The sequence below is a fragment of the Leucoraja erinacea genome, chromosome 3 (genome assembly GCF_028641065.1).
Source record: "Leucoraja erinacea ecotype New England chromosome 3, Leri_hhj_1, whole genome shotgun sequence".
In the NCBI taxonomy this organism is placed as follows: domain Eukaryota; kingdom Metazoa; phylum Chordata; class Chondrichthyes; order Rajiformes; family Rajidae; genus Leucoraja; species Leucoraja erinaceus.
In genome coordinates this window covers 108,700,989-108,724,569 of record NC_073379.1, presented here as the reverse complement: position 1 = coordinate 108,724,569, position 23,581 = coordinate 108,700,989, and the positions used below count along the sequence as shown (strand labels likewise).

General features: G+C 43.7%; 1 protein-coding gene and 1 non-coding gene across 2 annotated transcripts; both read left to right on the top strand.

The window, feature by feature from the left end:
• Positions 1-5,215: 5,215 nt before the first annotated feature.
• On the top strand, positions 5,216-12,179 carry LOC129695919 (cytochrome c oxidase subunit 7C, mitochondrial). The gene is made up of 3 exons (XM_055633380.1): positions 5,216-5,344; positions 9,735-9,862; positions 12,079-12,179. Exons 1-2 carry the CDS (start codon positions 5,267-5,269, stop codon positions 9,849-9,851), a joined length of 195 nt encoding a protein of 64 aa, XP_055489355.1. The 5' UTR covers positions 5,216-5,266; the 3' UTR covers positions 9,852-9,862; positions 12,079-12,179.
• LOC129695980 (small nucleolar RNA Z39) lies at positions 9,922-9,985 on the top strand. Its single transcript, XR_008723265.1, has one exon. It is a non-coding gene; the product is annotated as a small nucleolar RNA Z39 (small nucleolar RNA).
• Positions 12,180-23,581: the final 11,402 nt, after the last annotated feature.

The window sequence follows — 23,581 nt, the reverse complement described above, 5'->3', positions numbered from 1 at the left end:
GGGAGGGAAATAGAATAGAGAGGGAAATCCGGGGTTACTTGAAGTTAGAGAAATCAATATTTATACCACTGGGCTGTAAGCTGCCCAAACGAAATATGACATGCTATTCGTCCAATTGGATTTAACCTCAAAAGCAACTGGGAGATCAGGTAGGTTCAGGCGGACTGAGCGAAGGTGTTCAGTGAAACGATCGCCCAGTCTATGTTTGGTCTCACCGATGTATAAGAGTCCACATCTTGAACAACGGATACAGTAGTTGATGTTTGAGGAGGCGCAAATGACCCTCTGCCTATCCTGAAAGGACTGTGGGGGTCCCTGGACAGAGTACGAGGGACGAGGTATAGCGACAGGTGTTCCTGTTGCAACATACTGACTTGTACTTTAAATCTAACTACAGGGGGCTACAAATTGAATTGAAGACAGGCAGGTTGAAAAATTCACTGCATTGTAAAAAAAAACAGCGCTTTGGGGAATTTAATCACAGTGTGCATAGATTTCCTGAGCTTCTGAGAATTCATCAATAAAACTAAAAAGCATCGATGACATTGAGTGGAGGCTGCAGAATTGACTAGCAAATCTAGCAATAAATATTGCAGCTTTCTTTAACATTTCTGTGAAAGACTTTCTTTGCGGGGGATTGTTTAGAAACTTTGGAGAATTGTTACAATTTGCACTAACATTGTGTACTTTTCTCATTATTTTGTCAAACTTTGCAAGTGGACTACCCTAAATTTCAGTTATCCTGAAATACAGTGGAAGCAGAGGAAAAACTATAGAGGAGGAAAGCAGGTCGTGGAAAAATAGCAACAGCCTGATCGTAATAACCCTACATTGGAGCAGGAGGCGGTGGATAATGAGGGAAGTTGACGTTGCAAGGCCTGACACTAGGTAGAATGAACAGACAGAAGATGCATTTTTGAGTGTCTAAGGAGACTATAGTATCCAGTCTGTTAAGGGTAGATTTACAGAACATTAGAACACAAATCTTTTCCAGGTGGACTTTCCAGTGGCTTTGGTATTTTCAATTCGATAAGCCCATAAGACATAGGAGCAGAATTAGGCCATTCGGCTCATTGAGTCCACTCTGCCATTCAATCATGGCTGATCTATTTTTCCATCTCGACCCATAACCTTTGACCTACTTACTAATCAAGAATCTATCAATCCCCGCTTAAAAAATACCCAATGTCTAGGCCTCCACCGCACGCTGTGGCAATTAATTCCACAGATTCACCTCCCTCTGTCTAAAGAAATTCACGCTAAACTTCTATGCCTCAGGAATTCCCAGAGCTCAGCTGCAGATACAATAGGATTGCAATGTCATTGGATCAGGTAGTCGATTATTGTCTTATTTTCCAATGCCCTTTATATCAACTTTGGCAGACGCGAAACCAATCGGAATAGGAACAAACCCGGACCTGCAGCTCCAGCTCAGTTCCCACAGCAGCAGCAACAGGTCAACCAGGAGAACTTCCACTCCATCTATGGGCAGCCAATCTGTTCAGCAACATTTCTGGTTTGTTTAGTTTAGAGACTCGGCATGGAAACAAGCCCCTCACCTCACCAAGCGCACACTGATCATCGAACACCCATTCACACGTTATAATTTACCCCACTTTCTCATCCACTTCGTACACATCAGGGTCAATTTACAAAGTCCAATTTACCTACAAAACAGCACATCATTGGGAGGTGGGGTGAAACCGGAACACCTCGAGAAAACCCATACGATCACAGGAAGAACATGCAAACTGCAAACAGACGGCACCCAAGATCAGGATCAAACCAGGGTCTCTGGGGCTCTGAGGCAGTAACTCTACCAGCTTGCTGCCAAGACACGTGTCATTCTGGGGCAGTTCATGCTTCTTGGTCTATCTCCAAATAAACGCTGACTGATCATTTGTTCCTTTGATGAAAAAGGATAGACTTTAAAAATTGGCTAATGACATCCATAAGGAAGCAAAGCAGCAAGGTCAAGGAGGAGTATAACCAAAGTCACGTGATGGTACAAAATCTGATTTAATAAATCAGAAGTGCTAGGCACACTTTGTGCTACAACATATTAGGAGACAACCTTTAATAAAAACCAACTAACATCCCCAGAAGGGCAGTTTTCACAATGTTACATACAATATAATGCAGTTACAAAATTAACCTACCTGGAAAACACAGACAGATGACATTTTGAGCCAAACACAGGCAGGTGACTAGTGTAGATGGGGCAGGTTACACAAAAAAGCTGGAGAAACTCAGCGGGTGCAGCAGCATCTATGGAGCGAAGGAAATAGGCAACGTTTCGGGCCGAAACCCTTCTTCAGACTGATGGGGGCGGGGGTGGGTGGGGACAAGAAAGGGAAAAGGAGGAGGAGCCCGAAGGCTGGGGGATGGGAGGAGACAGCAGGGGGCTGAGGAAGGGGAGGAGACAGCAAGGACTAACAAAATTGGGAGAATTCGATGTTCATGCCCCCGGGATGCAGACTCCCCAAACGGAATATGAGGTGCTGTTCCTCCAATTTCCGGTGCTGCTCGCTGTGGCCATGGAGGAGACCCAGGACAGAGAGGTCGGAGACGGAGTGGGAGGGGGAGTTTGAAGTGCTGAGCCACCAGGAGGTCAGCTTGGTTATTGCGGACCGAGCGGAGGTGTTCGGCGAAACGATCGCCCAACCTCCGCTTGGTCTCACCGATATAGATCTGCTGACATCAAGAGCAGCGGATGCAATAGATGAGGTTGGAAGAGATGCAGGTAAACCTCTGTCGCACCTGGAACGATTGCTTGGGTCCTTGAACGGAGTCGAGGGGGGAGGTAAAGGGACAAGTGTTGCATCTCTTGCGGTTGCAAGGGAAAGTGCCCGGGGAGGGGGTGGACCGAGAGGGAAGGGAAGAATTGACAAGGGAGTTATGGAGGGAGCGGTCTTTGCGGAAGGCAGATATGGGGGGAGATGGGAAGATGTGGCGAGTGGTGGGGTCACGTTGGAGGTGGCGAAACTGACGGAGGATTACTTTTTGTATGTGACGGCTGGTGGGGTGAAAGGTGAGGACTAGGGGGACTCGGCCCTTGTTGCGAGTGGGGGGATGGGGAGAGAGAGCAGTGTTGCGGGGCATGGAAGAGACCCTGGTGCGAGCCTCATTTATGCTCATTTAGTGTAGATGGGGCATGTTGGTCGGTGTGGGCAAGCTGGGCCAAAGGGCCTCTTTCCACACTGTATGATTCTATGACTATAAATTAATACTAGACTAAGTGGGACCCATTGTTCCCATGGGAGGGCTGGTCCCCCAACGCAATATTCCACCTCTCCTCCAATTCCAATATTGGTGGCCAGTGGGTGGGCTTTCTGGAGCGCTAGTATGGGTGTTGTGGGCCGAAGGGACTGGTTTCCAGAGGGCTAGCATATTTGACATTGTGTGCCAAATGGATTCTTGGCTGGCAGCTCAGTCACTCAGGCCTGGTGGTCTGGCAGCTCAGTCACTCAGGCCTGGTGGGCTGGCAGTTCACTCACGGCTATTCCTTGAAATTCCATTTCAAGCAGAGTGCAGGCCACCAAATTCAATTTCATAGCATTTCAAGCAGAGTGCGGGCTACCAAATTCAATTTCATGCAGAGTGCAGGCCACCAAATTCAATTGCATAGCATTTGAACCAAGTGCAGGCCACCAAATTGCCAAACAACTCATTGCATTGTCATTAAGGGCTAACAAATCATTTATTGCAAGTACATTGCAGACTCACATTTCAGTTGATTCAGATTATAATCACAGTTGTGGACCCTCTCTTGCAATCTTCCAGAGTGACTGACTCACGTCCAGGCATCCGGGATTTTGTAGACCTGCTCCACCCGGAAGGGGCGTTACCTTCATTGTGGTGATTGACAGGCGAGAGGACCAATCAGCTGATCTCAAGATTTTTTAAACACTCATAGCTTTTTTATTTTTCATCAATCGGAAAAATCCTCAGGGCTGCCTCAGCGGAGAACTGTGAGTAAGATGGCCAAAAATCATAGAGATAGATAGATAGATAGATAGATAGATAGATAGATAGATAGATAGATAGATAGATAGATAGATAGATAGATAGATAGATAGATAAATGAGAAAAGCGTCGCTGTTGAACATGGATAGCTGACATTTCAGGTCAGGACCCTTCATGTTTGGCCCTAATCGTCACCTACCCATGTACTCTTCATAGCATTTCATAGCATACTGTAAAAATTCTTAAGGAGTTGGACAGGCTAGATGCAGGAAGATTGTTCCCGATGTTAGGGAAGTCCAGAACAAGGGGTCACAGTTTAAGGATAAAGATGAAATATTTTAGGACTGAGATGAGAAAAACATTTTTTACACAGAGAGTGGTGAATCTGTGGAATTCTCTACCACAGAGTGTAGTTGAGGCCAGTTCATTGGCTATATTTAAGAGGGAGTTAGATGTGGCCCTTGTTGCTAAAGGGATCAGGGGGTATGGAGAGAAGGCAGGTACGGGATACTGAGTTGGATGATCAGCCATGATCATATTGAATGGCGGTGCAGGCTCGAAGGGCCGAATGGCCTACCCCTGCACCTATTTTCTATGTTTCTGTTTCTACTCCTGGGATACTGCCTGAGTGTCTTACTGTGTGTCTTAACTAGCATCTGCAGTTCTTTTGTTTCTACATTTCACAATAAATGTATTTGAACTGATTCTAGGCAAATGGGACAAACCCGAGTAGACCACTTGGTCAAGCATGGACAAGTTGGGCCTGCCCCCAACTGATCCGCAATTCCGTGTCCCTCACCATCTTCCAGTCCTGCCTCAAGACCCGTCTCTTCACCTCTGCCTATCCTTAGCCCCACGTCCCCCTCCCTTTTCATCTGTGCATTAATTGCCTCATATTGTGTTTTGAATTGAATTCTGTCTTTACTTTGTGCACTAGTCATGTCTCTACTATTTATTTCATTCACCTTACATGTTTTTCCTCTACCTGCTAAATTTTTGTAGATGTGGCCCTTGAGACTCTTGAGAGGCGCCCATAAATAAAATGTATTATTATTATAAAGGGATGGCTTCATGGATGTAGGGGGTTGGTGCCACGTGACTCCAGTCACCCTATCCCGTGACTGGGCTTGTGCGCGGTGCACCCTGGTACCTGTAGTCCTGTGTTAAGATCCTATAGCGCTGGAGGATCTGTGGTCCCATGCACAGTGTCATTTCCGGTTCCGGCCCCGCCCCCGATGACGCTGGTTTCCGGGGGGTGACGTCATTGCCGGACGCTGCCGCCGCCGCCGCTGCTGCAGACATGGTGTGGGCCCGCACGGTGCGCAACTTCAGCACCTCGCTCATCCGCAGGTCCCACTACGAGGAGGGCCCGGGAAAGGTACGGTGGGTGGGGGGATGGCGGCCGGGCCGGGCCGGCACACACCGGCATGGGCGGGGAACCGGAGCGTGAAGCCGGGCCCGCGTGTTGGAGCGAAGCCGCTCCGTCAAGGTCACCGTGGCCGCCATCTTAGCGGCGGCTGCTCGCACTTCCTCACTCCCCATCCCCCCCCCCTTTCTCCACCCCCCCTCTTTCCCCCCCTCACCCTCTCACTCTCTGTTTCTCCTTCCCCTCTGCCCCTTCTCTCTCCCCTCCCTCTCTCTGCCTCCCTCTCTGACCCTCTCTGCCCCCCCTCTCTCCGCCCCTCCACCTCTCTCCTCTCCCCCCCTCCTTGTGCCTGTCTTCAGTGTAAACCGGCATCTGTAACTCCCTCCCATTCTTACACTGACCTTTCTCAAATTCACACATGCACTGACTATACCGCCCAACACGGACTTCCATCTGTATATATGTATATGTATGTAGCGCCGCAGAATGTGTGCACCTATCCCCCCCCTCTCCCTCTCTTCCCCCCCCCCCCCCTCCCTCTCCCTCTCCCCCCCCCCCCCTCCCCCCCCTCCCCCTCCCCCTCTCCCTCCCCCCCCCTCCCCCCTCCCCCTCCCCCTCTCCCCTCCCCCCCCCCCCCCCCCCTCCCCCCCCCCCCCCCCCCCCCCTCCCCCCTCCCCCCCCCCCCCTCCCTCCCCCTCTCCCCCCCCCTCCCTCTCCCCCTCTCCCCCCCCCTCCCCCTCCTCTCCCCCCCTCCCCCTCTCCCCCCTCCCCCCCCCCTCCCCCCCCTCCCCCCTCGCCCCCTCTCTCCCTCCCTCTCCCCCCCCCTCCCTCTCCCTCTCCCCCTCTCTCTCTCTCCCCCTCCCTCCTCTCCTCCCCCCCCCCCCTCTCTTCCCCCCCCCCCCCTCCCCCTCCCCCCTCCCCCCTCCCCCCCCCCCCCTCCCCCCCTCCCCCTCTCCCTCTCACCCCCCCCCCTCCTTTCCCCCTCCCTCCCCCCCCTCCCTCCCCCCCCCCCCCTCTCCCCCCCCCCCCCTCCCTCTCCCCCCCCCCTTGTCTCTCTCCACCCTCTCACTTTCTGTTACTCTCTCCTCCCCCCCCCCCCCCCCCCCCCCCCCCTCTCTCTTGTGCCACCCCCTCCTTGTGCCTGTCTTCAGTGTAAACCGGCATCTGTAACTCCCTCCCATTCCTACACTGACCTTTCTGTCCTGGGCCACCAATGTCAGAGTGAGGCCCAGCGCAAATTGGAGGAACAGCACCATATATTTAGCATGGGTAGCTGACACCCCAGTGGTATGAACATTGACTTCTATAACTTCAAGTAACTCTTGCTTTCCCTCTCTCTCTCTCCCGATCCCTCCTAGTGCTCTGACCAGTTTGATTGCCCCCCTGATTAAATTTTATCTCCACATGCTTCCCCTAACTAACAATGATCTAGTCTACATTTTCATTCATGTTCATTTTCCTCCCTTCCCATTTGATGTCTCATTTTCACCTTTACCTCTGACAGTCTGAAGGAGGGCATCGGCCTGAAACTTCACCTATCCCTACATTTCCTTATTGTCTTCTTTCATCTGGTGTTTTCACACCAATGTTCCATATCTCTGGACTCCCTCTCCCCTGACACTCAGTCTGAATAAGGGCCTTAACCCGAAACTCATTCCTTTTCTCCAAAGATGCTGCCTGACCCGTTGAGTTGGTGGGGGTGCAACGAGACCTGGGTGTCCTTGTACATCAGTCATTGAAAGAGCATGTTGGCTTTCATAGCGAGAGGATTTGATCATAGGACCAAGGAGGTCTTACTGCAGTTGTACAGGGCCCTGGTGAGACCACAGCTGGAGTATTGTTTGCAGTTTGAGTCTCCTAATTTGAGGAAGGACATTCTTGCTATTGAGGGTGCAACACAGGTTAATTCCCTGGATGGCGGGGCTGACAAATGATGAAAGAATGGGTTGACTGGGCCTGTATTCACTGGAATTTAGAAGGATGAGAGGGAATTATTTAGGGATTGGACAGACTCGATGCAGGAAAAATATTTCTGATGGTGGGAGAGTCCAGAACTTGGGTTTACAGTTTAAGAATAAGTGTATTTAAGACTGAGGTGAGAAAAAACCTTTTCACCCAGAGAATTGTGAATCTGTGGAATTCTCTGCCGCAGAAGGCAGTGGAGGCCAATTCACTGGATATTTTCAAGAGAGAGTTAGAGAAAGCTCTTAGGGCTAACAGAATCAAGAGATTTGGGGAGAAAGCAGGAGCTGGGTACTGATTTTGGATGATCAGCTATGATCTGGCTTGAAGGGCCGAATGGCCTACTCTTGCACCTGTTTTCTATGTTTCTAAAACACCAAATGCTAGAGTATCCCCATGGGGCAGCCAGCAAATTACTATAGCACTTTGAGTTTTACTTAAGAATCCAGCATCTGCAATTTCTTGTGTCTCCACTTTCCCACCCATGAACTTAGTCAATTTAAACAAACTTGTCACCTTGGTCATTTCTCCTCCTCCCTACTACCGTTGGGCAGAAAGTACAGGAGTTTGAAAGCGCACACCACCAGACACAGAAATTGCTTCTTACCCTCGTATTATCAGGTTTCTGAACGGTCCTTCCATAACTAAGGCACTGTCCGATTCACCTTAACGCATTGAAGACATTGGACTTTGTCTATGGAACTGATGAGCTACATTGTTGAGAACTATATTCTGTACTCTTTATTATCCCCCTTTATTTTACTGATTGTACTTGAGTTTGGCTTGGTTGTATTTATGTATGGTATTATTTGATTGGAGAGCATGCAAGACAATGTTTTTCACTGTACTTTGGTACACTTATATATCTATATATCTATATATATATATATATATATATATATCTATATCTCCATTGCCCTCTGGAAAAATTCTACACCTCATGTCCGTTTCAAAATTTTAAATATGCAGTCTGACATTTTTGTCCATCGTATTTCGCTAGTCTGTCTTTCATTACACCAAACTGTGTGTTGCTGAGAAATTGGGGCAAGGAGCCATGGTGGTACAGCTGGCAGTATCGCTGCCTCAGTGCCAGAGGCCCGGCTTGAATTCTGGCCTTGGGTGCTGTTGCATTTTCTCCCTGTGATCACATGGGTGTCCTCCGTTTTCCTCGCTCATCTCAAAGATGTGCTGGTTTGTACATTATTTGGCTACTGTAAATTGCCCTTGATGTGTAGGGAGTAGATACGAAAGTGGGATCAATAATGTCAATGGTCAGTGTGGACCTGTTTCCAAGCTGATTCTAAAGGACCTGTTCCCAAACTGTATCTTTGAATCAATCATTTAAACACCTGGTAAGACATTGGCTTAATAACACTAATAATAAAATAAATAACTATTAGTAAACCCAAACTCCATAACACTGCTGATGAATTCAGATGAGAAGGATAATCGAAAAGAGGAAGTCGTGGGTCTCGATCTGAAACGTCACCCATTCCTTCTCGACAGAGATGCTGCATTATTCCAGCATTTTGTGTCTACCAGAGGAAGTAATTTACCCGGCTTGTGAAACATTGGTCTGACTTTCAGTCGTTAGTTTTTGTTGACACATTGTCACAGCTTGATTGTGCTTTTCATTAACGTTCAAATATGTTTAATTAAATCTCATGTGCTTGCAGGATTAATCTAGAACACTTTCTAAAATTATCAAAGAGCTGTTTAAACAGAAAAACTGCCACAGAATAATATAAAATGATTTTGAACAAAAACATACATATTGAAGGCATTCCCTAATGGAAAGAATGACATGCTTACAATAGTATTAGAGCAACATCTTTAACTTTTCTACTGACTTAAGTTTAACTAGACCAAGTGCAGACCCGTTGGGTCTGCTCCCCCAATGGTGTGATTCCCCCAACCCAATATTCCACCATGCACCAGTCTCCTCCAATGGAACTGAAGCCGTTGCCAAATGTAAGTTTCCAGCACTCCCCTGCCTCCCTCAATTGCACCTCCCCTGCCTGCTGCAGCAGTGAAAAGTTCAGTGTTCCTGTCTTGCAACTTTGTTTCGAAGTGTGTTGGAAGCTGATAGGAAGGAGCAGCCGTCAACGAATCAAAAGGCAGGAAGGGATCCGTACTGCAGGCGGACGGATGTATTTGAGTTTTATATATTAATAGATGTTTCATGTCTTGTATGCTGAAATGACTAAATTCTTTAATGATAGACACCATGATGCTATTTGGTTCTGTATTGCAAGACCATAAGGATTTTTTTTAATTTTGGTGAAATTGGTACATGTGATGTGAACTCAACAAAAAGAGTGAAACTATGACAATGTAAACGCTTGCTGATGTACCAAGTCATTTTTTTTGTGTACAATATCATTTTACATGCAATCAATTCCTGCGATTCAAGATGTTTGATTTTATTTTGTTGTCCTAGAATTTGCCCTTCTCTGTGGAGAACAAATGGAGATTGTTGGCAACGATGTCAGTGTTTTTTGGCTCTGGCTTTGCAGCTCCATTCCTGCTTGTATGGCACCAATTCCTCAAGAAATGAAACATTATTCAGTAAGTATCATTGTCTGGAATGATCCAGTATTGAAAACCTCAACTGTTTTGTGTTACTGGTACATATGATGTGAATTTTATAAAATGAGTGATACTGTGATACTGTAAACGCTTTCTGATGTACCAGAACCAACAACAGTGTGGAATTTCACTAATTATCCTGGCTCCGTAACTAATTCACATTTTGTTCATAGCCGCAACAAACAATATTAGATACAAGTCTACCAATGAATGTCTTATGAAGATGGATCTGTTTCTCTTTAGCAATTTAAATAATTCCCAAATGGAAACAACTGCGAACAATGGGTTGAGCCATCATCCTGGTTTTGGTACAAAAAACTCCTCCTGACAAGTTGCTGCAATATCATTACCAAAGATGCAGTACCCTGTCAATAAATGGTACAGATCAAATCTGGCTAATATCCTTAAACATCAGTAAAATGATAGAATGTATTCTCCCAAGTGGCACTCACCTGCTCACTGCTCAGTTTGGGTTGTACCTGAGCCACTTGGTGAACAGACCAATTCAGCCTTGGCCTCGTGAGTTGAATTTTGGAAATGAAAGTAAATGTCCTTGATGTCAATGCAACCTGTGGCATAACAGAGCCCCTTTAAAATTGGTACTGGTGGGCATCACTCCTATGGTTGGAGCTATGCATCAGACAAATGCAGGAGGTTGTTACTGATCCCAACTCTGAGACTGCAGGCATTCAAGACAGTGTCCTAGGTCTAACTGCCATCATCTGCTTCAATAATCTTTCATTAGAAAGTCAGCAAAACCTTCCTGGCCACTCCCGCTTCTCCCCTCTCCCATCAGGCAAACATTATAGAAGTGAAAATGCAGACCACCAGATTTGGGACAGTTTCTTCCCAGCTGTTATCAGGCAACTGATTCATCATACCACAAACAGAGAGCAGTGCGGAACTATCTACCTCTTTGATGACCTTTGGACTATCCTTGATCAGACTTTTATCTTGCACTAAATGTTATTCCCTTATCATGTATCTACACACTGTAAATGGGTCGATTGTAATTATGTATTGTCTTTCTGCTGACTGGTTTGCATGCAACAAAAAGCTTTTCACTGTACACATGACAACGAACCAAACTGAGATAACTTTCAAACATACGCTGTTGAGTGGTGAATGGTCCTGGCACTGTGGAAGTTAAGTTTAGTTTATTGTTACATGTTCCGAGGTACAGTGAAAAGCTTTTCTTGCGTACTAACCAGTCAGCGCAAATACAATACATGATTACAAACAAGCCGTCCACAGTGTAGGGAATAATGTTTAGTGCAAATAAAGCCAGTTAAGTCCGATCAAAGATAGCCTTGAGGGTCTCCAATGAGATAGATAATCATGGACCATACCAGGTTCTACCACTACCTAACCACTTTCTTTGATATTCAGTGTCATTTTCAGTGAGATGTCATTTACCATCCACATTCTTGGATTGCCATTGACCAGAAATTCAATTGGACCAGTCATGTAAATTCTGCAGCTTCTAAGGTGCTGCCACACCACTAGATTTCCTGTGTTGGTGTCACTGGAATAACATAGGGAGTGTAACCATATAACAATTACAGCACGTAAACAGGCCATCTCGGCCCTTCGAGTCCATGCCAAACACTTATTCTCCCCTAGTCCCATCCGCCTGCACTCAGACCATAACCCTCCATTCCTTTCCTGTGTATATACCTATCCAATTTATTTTTAAATGATAAAATCAAACCTGCCTCCACCACTTCCGCTGGAAGCTTATTCCACACGGCAACCACTCTGAGTAAAGAAGTTCCCCCTCGTGTTACCCCTAAACGTCTGTCCCTTAATTCTCAAATCATGTTGTTTTGTTTGAATCTTCCCTACTCTCAATGGAAAAAGCTTATCTATGTCAGCTCTGTCTGTCCCTCTCATCATTTTAAAGACCTCTATCAAGTCCTCCCTTAACCTTCTGCGCTCCAAACAATAAAGACCTATCTTGTTCAACCTTTGTAAATTAGTTGCTGAAACCCAGGCAGCATTCTAGTAAATCTCCTCTGTACTCTCTCTATTTTGTTCACTCTAATATGAGTGTAGTCTTGGAAAATTATTTTTTATGGCACTTATCAGGAAAGGATGCTATATTTTCCCTCTGGTTAATTTACTAGGTGTTTATCTTAATGCATCTCTGATTATATAATTCAAATTCTAAAGTGAATACCTTTTTGTCTCCCCAGGTAGACAACTCCCATCAACTAGTATGATGCCTACTGCTCAGCTTCTCTGTTGAGAGCCTTTACATGGAAATATTGTTGTAAATAAAATTACTGTCAAATTATTTTTTTCATAATAGTACAATTAATATCTAAAGTGCAACTTGCAAGCTTTTCCATTTTTCCTTTCATCTGAAAGGTTTATGATGGCTGCTTCATGCCTATTGAACAATTCTTGGGCTGTGCACATAAGCCATAACTTTGAAGTTAAACTGATTTGTCAATGCATCTGATTAATTATAGTAAAATTCTGATAATCTGCTATTTGTTTGTTTGGAAATTCTGATGCTTTGAAGCTGATGCATTACGACCTGATTTCCAAATTCTCATCAAGCCCACTGGGTCTCAGTGAATACTACTGTATGAATCTAAAAGTGAATTAAACTGTTGCGTTAATGGCAGGAGTCTTAATTATCTGGGGATATCCACCGAAGCCCCGAGGGCTTCCTGTAAATGTATTTGATTCAGAATGAAAGATAATATGCATTGTGAATGTATGTTAAATACATTCTTCATATTTGTCTCCTTTGAGAACCACACCTAATAGTTTAGTTTAAAAATGCCCATGGGATTTATTGGGTAGCTGTTTTGTAACTCCCGTGTCGAATGAGGGAAATTGGATGCAGATTGTGGTTGCGTAATCTTTAGTGAGGTCATGTGAGAATAGGGGATAACTTTTGATTTATACATCTGCTACTACATTTAAGATATTTCAAATTGATTTAGTTATCCTCCCAGGCTCTCGGCCTTTATATTGTTTTTTTTTTCTTTGGCCACATCGGTTTCTATTGACATATTCTGCAAGACTATAGAGTGCTGAGCAATTATTTACAGAATAATATTACAGACGCTCTCCCATTTACGTTCCGTAAACCCTTGCGTACGTAAGATTTTATGTCCGTCAGAATCACCGTAAAACTGCAGAAACAAAGAACTGCAGATGCTGGTTAATACACAAGAAGACTGCAGGAGCATCTCAGCGAGCAGAAAGATCCCAACCCGTAACATCACCAATGCATGTTGCCTGTCCTGCTTAGTTCCTTCAGCGCTTAGTATAATTTCACCTTAAAACTAGACACCGATGCTGCTGATCTGCACCAGCGAGCCCTTCTTCACCAACTGCCACATCGACCGGTCAAAGTGGCTATTGATGTGGCTCGAGGTGTAGCCCCTGGCTGACAGCACTTTCTTCAGGCCTCTGTCCACCGACGATGTGCTTGTTTGGCATGCGGCTTCCTCCCCTCCCTCCACCAGCTGCTGCTTCTTCTTGCCAGCTGTCGCTTTGTCCACGCCACCGCTCCCCCCTACACCACTGCTTCCTCCCTCCCCTAGGCATTTTGTTGATAATTCCGGGGGAGAAGGTGGCAGTGAAAGGGTAAGTGAACAAAGTGAAGGCTGGTACCCAAAAACCTGGAGAAACTCAGCAGGTGCAGCAACATCTATTTCCATAGATGCTGCTGCACCCGCTGAGTTTCTCCAGCTTTTTTGTGTACCTTCGATTCTCCAGCATCAGCAGTTCCTACTTAAACAAAGTGAAGACTGGTGCTCCTTCTGGAACATGTTGGTGACTTAGCCGGCAATTGCTCCACGACTTCCCTCGTTCTCACTCACCTGCACGCTGTTGCACTGGTATGGTGGAAACTGCAAGAGCAGCGAGCCTTGGCAACTTTATATCGATGAAGATGACTGGAAGCCTTTGCCATCCTCCCCTTGCAATAATACAGGTCATTTAGGAAACAAACCTATTATGAATTGTCTACGTAACTGAGTTTACACGTCACCGATTACTCAAGAAGGGGAGTGCCTGTACAATTAAGATAATGAAATTTAACCAATCTGGGACGGAGGAATTTGGCTGCAGAGGTGCTGATCATTCCACACTTTTATCGAGCATCTCCAAATATAATTTGTGGAAATGTTTCCTAGAAAACACGTTTTAAGGCTTTATTTACTGGCAATTTGCAGGTGGGATATAAAATACTGACCTTGAAAGTGGTTCCATCCAAAGGTAAACAAAATCTGAGGAGAGAACTATGAAAATAAGAAAGGTGAATCAGCTGTGGTCAGCAATGGTTAGCACTTAAAATAAATAATATGCAATTTGTGGGAGAAAAATAATCCTTAATGGGAAATGTAGCTGATCGGTGTAACTGGGAGAATTTATAATGGGGTGGGGGAGGGTGAAAAGAAATGGCAGAGGAACCAAATAACTAAAGATTAAAACTGATTAATCCCAGCAACCTGAATATCTACATCCTATAGTTTTGAAAGAGGTGACTAACAATCGTGAACATGGATTATCATTTTCCAAACTTCTATTGATTCTGGTACTGTTCATTAAGAAGGGACAGAGATATTTCAGTTTTTTCGTGTAGAAACATAGAAATTAGGTGCAGGAGTAGGCCATTCGGCCCTTCGAGCCTGCACCACCATTCAATGGCAGATGTTGGCATTATTCCAAAGGATTGCTTGCTTCAAGTCCAGCTAGATTTCTAATGAAATATGTGGATGTGAGGCAACATCACAAGTGATTCATAGCATAGGATTTCAACTGATGTTGAAAAAATGTCCAAAACCATGAAGCAACGGGTTTTAAGTAATAATAATGCAATACACATCTTGTAGTTGGAGGAACTCAACAGGTCCAGCAACATCTGCAGAGCCAAAAATGCTCATAACAAGCAAGTAGTTTAGTCATCTCTTTGAGCCTGTTGCACCATAGATCAATGGAGGACCAAGTATAAGGGGGAGAGAAGAACAATGGACAATAGGGAGGGAGTGGGGAGAATGGTGGACATTGGGGGAACTGTTGAGGGGTGGGGGGGGAACAAAGGAGGAGCCGGCATACTTTGTCAGTGCAGTAGGTGGCTGCTATTTGCATACCTTAGGTATGCAAGCAAAGACTCACTGTGCCTCCTCACATGTGACAATAAATGTTTCATTTCCATTCCATTCATAGAAACATAGAAATTAGGTGCAGGAATAGGCCATTTGGCCCTTCGAGCCTGCACCGCCATTCAATATGATCATGGCTGATCATCCAACTCAGTATCCCGTACCTGCCTTCTCTCCATACCCCCTGATCCCCTTAGCCACAAGGGCCACATCCAACTCCCTCTTAAATATAGCCAATGAACTGGCCTCAACTACCCTCTGTGGCAGAGAGTTCCAGAGATTCACCACTCTCTGTGTGAAAAAAGTTCTTCTCACCTCGGTTTTAAAGGATTTCCCCCTTATCCTTAAGCTGTGACCCCTTGTCCTGGACTTCCCTAACATCGGGAACAATCTTCCTGCATCTACCCTGTCCAACCCCTTAAGAATTTTGTAAGTTTCTATAAGATCCCCACTCAATCTCCTAAATTCTAGAGAGTATAAACCAAGTCTATCCAGTCTTTCTTCATAAGACAGTCCTGACATCCCAGGAATCAGTCTGGTGAACCGTCTCTCTGCACTCCCTCTATGGCAATAATGTCCTTCCTCAGATTTGGAGACCAAAACTGTACGCAATACTCCAGGTGTGGTCTCACCCAAGACCCTGTACAACTGCAGTAGAACCTCCCTGCTCCTATACTCAAATCCTTTTGCAATGAAAGCTAACATACCATTCGCTTTCTTTACTGCCTGCTGCACCTGCATGCCTACTTTCAATGACTGGTGTACCATGACACCCAGGTCTCGCTGCATTTCCCCCTTTCCCAATCGGCCACCATTTAGATAATAGTCTGCTTTCCCGTTTTTGCCACCAAAATGGATAACATCACATTTATCCACATTATACTGCATCTGCCAAACATTTGCCCACTCACCCAGCCTATCCAAGTCACCTTGCAGTCTCCTAGCATCCTCCTCACAGCTAACACTGCCCCCCAGCTTAGTGTCATCCGCAAAACTTGGAGATATTGCCTTCAATTCCCTCATCCAGATCATTAATATATATTGTAAATAGCTGGGGTCCCAGCACTGAGCCTTGCGGTACCCCACTAGTCACTGCCTGCCATTGTGAAAAGGACCCGTTTACTCCTACTCTTTGCTTCCTGTTTGCCAGCCAGTTCTCTATCCACATCAATACTGAACCCCCAATGCCTTGTGCTTTAAGTTTGTAAACTAATCTCTTATGTGGAACCTTGTCGAAAGCCTTCTGGAAGTCCAGATACACCACATCCACTGGTTCTCCCCTATCCACGCTACTAGTTACATCCTCGAAAAATTCTATAAGATTCGTCAGACATGATTTACCTTTCGTAAATCCATGCTGACTTTGTCCAATGATTTCACCACTTTCCAAATGTGCTGCTATCCCATCTTTAATAACTGACTCTAGCAGTTTCCCCACTACCGATGTTAGACTAACTGGTCTGTAATTCCCCATTTTCTCTCTCCCTCCCTTCTTAAAAAGTGGGGTTACGTTTGCTACCCGCCAATCTTCAGGAACTACTCCAGAATCTAAAGAGTTTTGAAAGATTATTACTAATGCATCCACTATTTCTGGAGCTACTTCCTTAAGTACTCTGGGATGCAGCCTATCTGGCCCTGGGGATTTATCGGCCTTTAATCCATTCAATTTACCCAACACCACTTCCCGGCTAACCTGGATTTCACTCAATTCCTCCAACTCTTTTGACCCGCGGTCCCCTGCTATTTCCGGCAAATTATTTATGTCTTCCTTAGTGAAGACGGAACCAAAGTAGTTATTCAATTGGTCCGCCATATCCTTGTTTCCCATGATCAACTCACCTGTTTCTGACTGCAAGGGACCTACATTTGTTTTAACTAATCTCTTTCTTTTCACATATCTATAAAAACTTTTGCAGTCAGTTTTTATGTTCCCTGCCAATTTTCTTTCATAATCTATTTTCCCTTTCCTAATTAAGCCCTTTGTCCTCCTCTGCTGGTCTTTGAATTTCTCCCAGTCCTCCGGTATGCTGCTTTTTCTGGCTAATTTGTACGCATCATCCTTTGCTTTGATACTATCCCTGATTTCCCTTGTTATCCATGGATGTACTACCTTCCCTGATTTATTCTTTTGCCAAACTGGTATGAACAATTTTTGTAGTTCATCCATGCAGCCTTTAAATGTCTTCCATTGCATATCCATCATCAACCCTTTTAGAATTAATTGCCAGTCAATCTTGGCCAATTCACGTCTCATACCCTCAAAGTTACCTTTCTTTAAGTTCAGAACCATTGTTTCTGAATTAACAATGTCACTCTCCATCCTAATGAAGAACTCAACCATATTATGGTCACTCTTGCCCAAGGGGGCATGTACAACAAGATTGCTAACTAACCCTTCCTCTTTACTCATTCAATAAAATGACATGCTTTCTAGTCCTCAATAATTTCATGCTTCCTCTCTCCATATCACTTGGCTTCCGTGCAGTGTAAATGTCTCAGTCTCAGCATTGAATATATTCAATGACTGCACCAGAGATCTTTGTGACAGAATTCCAAACATAACAGCCCTTTAAGAGAAAAAGTTTGTACACATCTGAAACTGACTCCCTTACACTTCTTGCATATGGTGTGCACAGACTAAAATTGTAGAGCAACTTGTTCTATTTGATTGTGCACGCTAGGTTGATTGCATTCGTCAAAACAGGGCGGACAAAGTGAAGGTTGCAATCTCCCACCCTCCCTTACTCTGAAAATATGCTTTCTTGTTCTAGATAAGCCCACTACAGGAAACAGCATCCACCTTGACCAGCTCCTGCAGAATCTCATGTGATTCATAAGATTATCCCGTATTCTATATTCCAATAAGTATTGGCACAATCTCTCTTCACATGTCAACGCTTTGAGTGAGAACCTGCTGGATGCTGCCTCCACTACCTTTATTGTAATCATATATTCGATTGTAACAGGGCTGCCAACATTGGGTGAGTTGGGAGGTGGGGGAGGAGGAGGGGGGTGCCCCCCCCCCCCCCCCCCCCCCCCCCCCCCCCCATTGGTACGGAGCTTTTGCATTTTCAGCTTGAAATTGTGCAACCTGGTAAATACTGTAGCGAGTCTTTTAACTTACACTTGAATGCAATATTCATGCTTTAAATTGGATTAGCTATGAATAAGGTTAGGCTAAATTACATTCCACAGTGGAGCCAGGCTCTGATAAACAGGTGCAGCACATGAATGATCTTAGTGTATTCATGAATGGAAATCAGATTATAATCAAACACTTGGCCCGTGTTGAGCAACCTGGGTCTCACTGCACACCTGGTACTACTGCTGACCCTGACTCCAGTTGCATACCTCCTCTCATTCCTGACCCTAAGTCCAGCCTTACACCTGGTCCCCTATTCTACCCTGATCATAGCTGCTTACCTGCTTAGGTTCCCAGTGCTGAACACTCCCATTGTCCCAGCTTTGATTGCACACCTAGTACTATTCCAGACCTTGACTCTTGGCCTTGCTCCTAGCCCCTCTGCACCTACAATATATCTGGCCCACACATAAAGCGCCATATCTGACCCCCAATTACGTTCAAGTCCACAGGTACTTGTCTAATGTGGTAATCTTTTATGGGGCACTTCACAGACCAAATTGTGTATGACAAAATTTGCCACATCCATTGGCTTCCTTATTATCTAACCTGCTGGTTACTTTGTCGAAGAAGTCAACAATTGGTTGAACACAATTACTCATCCATAAAATTATACTCACTCAGCTGTATAAATATTCTGTTACCATTTCCTTCTTTTTCCTAACAAACTGTCCTGAAGTCATTTTCATCCCCAATATGTTCAGTATTTTGCTATCTTCCTCTCAGCTGGGACTTTTCCGAAATGCAACGTCTAATAACTATATATTTATGCAATATTATTCTATTAAATGTGATCTTGAGAGTACATAATATGTTCTGTGGTATTCATAACACAACAATGATTTAAAAAAAAATTGTTTTGATTGTACCTACCAACATGCATACATTATTATATTACAGTTAAAATGTACCCAGGGCAAATTTTTGTTCCAATGCTCCCCATTCCCAATTACTTTTACATTGAAGTGATTGAAATCCAAGTGAAGTTTAAATGGCATCAGAAAAATAAAACCTCCGTAATGGATGATATTCATTACGTGGTTAGTTGGAGTCGGTATCAGCACAATTACTATATTAAACTTTGAATCTTCAGGTGTCTTGGTTCAAGCCAAAAGTAAAGACAAATAATATACTGCATGCAAATAATTATACTGCACAGCAGATGCAGTATAATGTGGATAAATGTGAGGTTATCCACTTTGGTGGCAAAAACTGGAAAGTAGACTTATCTGAATGGTGGCCGATTAAGAAAAAGGGAGATGCAACGTGACCTGGGTGTCATGGTACACCAGTCATTGAAAGTAGGCATGCAGGTGCTGCAGGCAGTAAAGAAAGCGAATGGTATGTTAGCATTCATAGCAAAAAGATTTGAGTATAGGAGCAGGGAGGTTCTACTGCAGTTGTACAGGGTCTTGGTGAGACCACACCAGGAGTATTGTGTGCAGTTTTGGTTTCCGAATCTGAGGAAAGACATTCTTGCCATAGAGGGAGTACAGAGAAGATTCACCAGACTGATTCCTGGGATGTCAGGACTTTCATATGAAGAAAGACTGGATAGACTCGGCTTGTACTCGTTAGAATTTAGAAGAATGAGGGGGGATCTTATAGAAACTTACAAAATTCTTAAGGGGTTGGACAGGCTAGATGCAGGAAGATTGTTCTCGATGTTGGGGAAGTCCAGAACAAGGGGTCACAGTTTAAGGATAAGGGGGAAGTCTTTTAGGACCGAGATGAGAAAAACATTTCACACAGAGAGTGGTGAATCTCTGGAATTCTCTGCCACAGAAGGTAGTTGAAGGCAGTTCATTGGCTATATTTAAGAGGGAGTCAGATGTGGCCCTTGTGGCTAAGGATATCAGGGGGTATGGAGAGAAGGCAGGTACGGGATACTAAGTTGGATGATCCGCCATGATCATATTGAATGGCGGTGCTGGCTCGAAGGGCCGAATGGCCTGCTGCACCTATTTTCTATGTTTCTAAAATGTTATTTCATGGACAACATCATATAACAATCCAACTGCCAGAATACTGACTAATCAAACTCTCTCATCTAAATTTCAATTATCCAGGGACAATAGACAAGGGTGTGCATTATCACCAATGTTATTTGCCCATGCTATAGAACCCTTAGCTGAAAGTAAAAGAGTACATCCGAGCATTCATGGCTATATTGCTAAATATAATACTAATATGATTTCATTATATGCAGACGATGTACTATTATATATTACCAACTCCCAAGTCAGTATCCCAAATATACTAAATCTCATAGAACAATTCAGCTCCTTCTCAGGGTATAGAATAAACTGCAACAAAAGTGAAATGATGCCGATAAAACCTCAAGACTCTTCACACCTCCTAAAATTTCCCTTTAGAATTGCTATGGAAAAATTAAAATATCTTGGAGTCTACGTGACTAGAAAATATCCTTCCTTATTTCAAGCATATTTTCCACCATTAAATGCCCTTATTCAATTGTGGAAAACACTTCCGAGTTCCCTTATAGGTAGAGTAAATGCCATAAAGATGATTTTCCTTCCACAACTACTGTACCTATTTCAATCAATATCGATTTTCCTCCCTAAAAACTTAAAAAAAAAAACTCGACTGTGATTAAAACTTTATCTGGGATTCTAAAACTCACAGAATTCACAAACGACATTTATGCAAAACTAAAGAAATCGGTGGACTGGCTCTCCTTAATTTTCTTCTCTATTACTGGGCAACTAATACTGGTTAAAAATGGAGAGGGAAGATTGTTTTGCCTTTCAATATAGGCGCGATTCTTCTCTCTCCAATACATCTGAAGAAATCAACGTATGAGAAAAATCCGATAATCCATAGCACCTTACAAGTCTGGAAACAGTTGAAATCAACCCTTAAATTGAAAAATGTATCTCTCCTCTTACCAATCGCCAATAATCCCTCGTTTAAACCGTCTACTTTGTACAAGGCGTTTGGACAATGGGAAAGCTTAGGAATTAAAAAGCTGGGAGACCTTTATGAGATGGGGACTCTCCTCTCGTTTCAAGAATTACAGTAGAAATATCATTTGAAAGGTATTCATTACTTCAGATATCTTCAAATACGAGACTATGTGAAAATACGCACACAAGATTGTCACTCCATGGGTCCAGATATACTAAATGAATGCATGAACAGAAAGGCGCATTCAAATAAGTTAATATCGTACTTCTATAATACCCTTTTAAATCTACATATCCCATCATCGGAAATAATTAGGCGAGCTTGGGAAGATGAATTGGGTTTAACAATTTCAAAGGATAGTTGGGAGGAAAGTCTTCTATATATACATTACTGTTCCCTTAATTTTAGGCACTCACTAATACAATTTAAAATACTGCATAGACTATTATTCAAAGTCTAAATTGAACAAGATCTTCCCAAATGTCTCTCCTATCTGTGATAAATGTCTCCTCCAAGAAGCAATCATAACCCATTCTTTTGTTTCCTGTACAAAATTAGATAACTTCTGGTGGGGAATTTTTGATATATTTTCCAAAATAAAGAAAACTAAATTGGATCCCAACATAAAATTAATCACACAAGGTATGTCAGAGGCCTGTCCTGAGCTAACAATATTTCAAAGGCGTTTCCTTAACTATAGCCTGATAACGGCGAAAAAATTAATACTTAAATTTTGGAAAGAGACAACAGTCCCTACAGTGAAGATGTGGATCACAAACATGTCCAAGATGCTACATTTGGAAAACATTAGGCTTGTCTTGGCGGAAAAAACAGATCAATTTCTTAAGACATGGACACCCTCTACTGAATTCTTACAACAATAGCATGGCGCAACACAAATTTAAATTTAAATCTGAAGCTGAGTTGGGTTAGGTGGGCGGCGGGGAGAAGGGGCAAGGTATATCTTCCACCTTTCTTTTTTTTTTCTTATTTCTATATCTTTCTGCCACACTACCTTGGTAGTTATGGGGACTTTCTTTTGTTCTTTTTCGATCTATTGTTTCACATATTCTTTTTTCTTTCTTGTTTTCTTTTTCTTTTCTTTTTTCATTTTCATGGTTTAGGTTATAAGGATAATTGTATAATTTTAGGTGTCAAATGTTTTATCTGTACAATTGCTTCTAAAAAAAATGTTTTAAAAAAATCATGTTTTAGTGCATTGTAGAAGTATATTTCAATGTTTTTTGTTTGAAGTATTTTAAGAGATATTCTCTGGATACTTTCATGAGAGAGCTAGATAGGGCTCTTAAAGATAGCGGAGTCGTGGGGATATGGGGAGAAGACAGGAACGGGATACTGATTGGGGATGATCAACCATGATCACATTAAATGGCGGTGCTAGCTCAAAGGGCCGATTGTCTAAGAGGTAACTTTTTATGGGATAACTCTTTCCACAGAAAGGGTGGTGGGTGTCTGGAACAACTTGCCAGAGGAGGTAGTTGAGGCAGGGACTATCTCAACATTTAAGAAACAGTTAGACTGATACATGGATAGGACAGGTTTGGAGGGATATGGACCAAAAGCAGCTAGTGTAACTGGGTGTGTGTGGGCAAGTTGTGCCAAAGGGCCTGTTTTCACACTGTATCACTCTATGACTACATTATACCTCCACCATGCATAAATGCTTCAAAATCAAGTGGTCGAGTTTTATTGCCATATACTCAAGCATAGAAACACAGAAAACAGTTGCAGGAATAGGCCATTCGGCCCTTCGAGCCAGCACTGCCATTCAATATGATCATGGCAGTTCATCTAAAATCAGTACCTCTTTCCTGTTTTTTCCCCATTTCCTTCACAACTCCCTGTGTGAAGAAAGTTTGTCCTCATCTCAGTCCTAACTGTCCTACCCTTTATTCTTAAACTGTGACTTGAGGCTGCTCCATGGCTGGAGCTGCAGCGAGCGACTCGCCAGCCCAGGAAACTCACTACCTTGGTACGTGACAATAACCTCAACTAACTATGAAAGCACATTATAAATGTCAAGAGCAAAAATGTAGGCTGCACTTCACTTTCATCATTCAGTAAACTAAAGTTATATCATAATTTCCCCAGGACAATATTTTATACTGCATACTGTATCTGTTGCAATAAAAGTCAATGCTCCATCAAAATGTCAATCAGAAGGGTCTCGACCTAAAACAAATCCACGTTCTCCAGGGAAGCTGCCTGAAACCTGCTGAATTCCTCCAGAACATTGCGTCTTTCAATCCTAATTATTAATTGTGCCTACCTGCTAACTTTCAGGTACTGGCATCTGGTAAACAAACTAAAAAGGATTCCAGGATATATGGTAAATTATTGGATTAGCAAACAAAGTTCTGGTCTATTGTCCATTGTCTATTGATCAGTCTTACGTTTGAGGCCTATCAGAGTAGCAAGTAAATAAACCAGAACTTTAAAACTGGCATCAATAGCATTAAGGATAACACTACAAGATTGTTG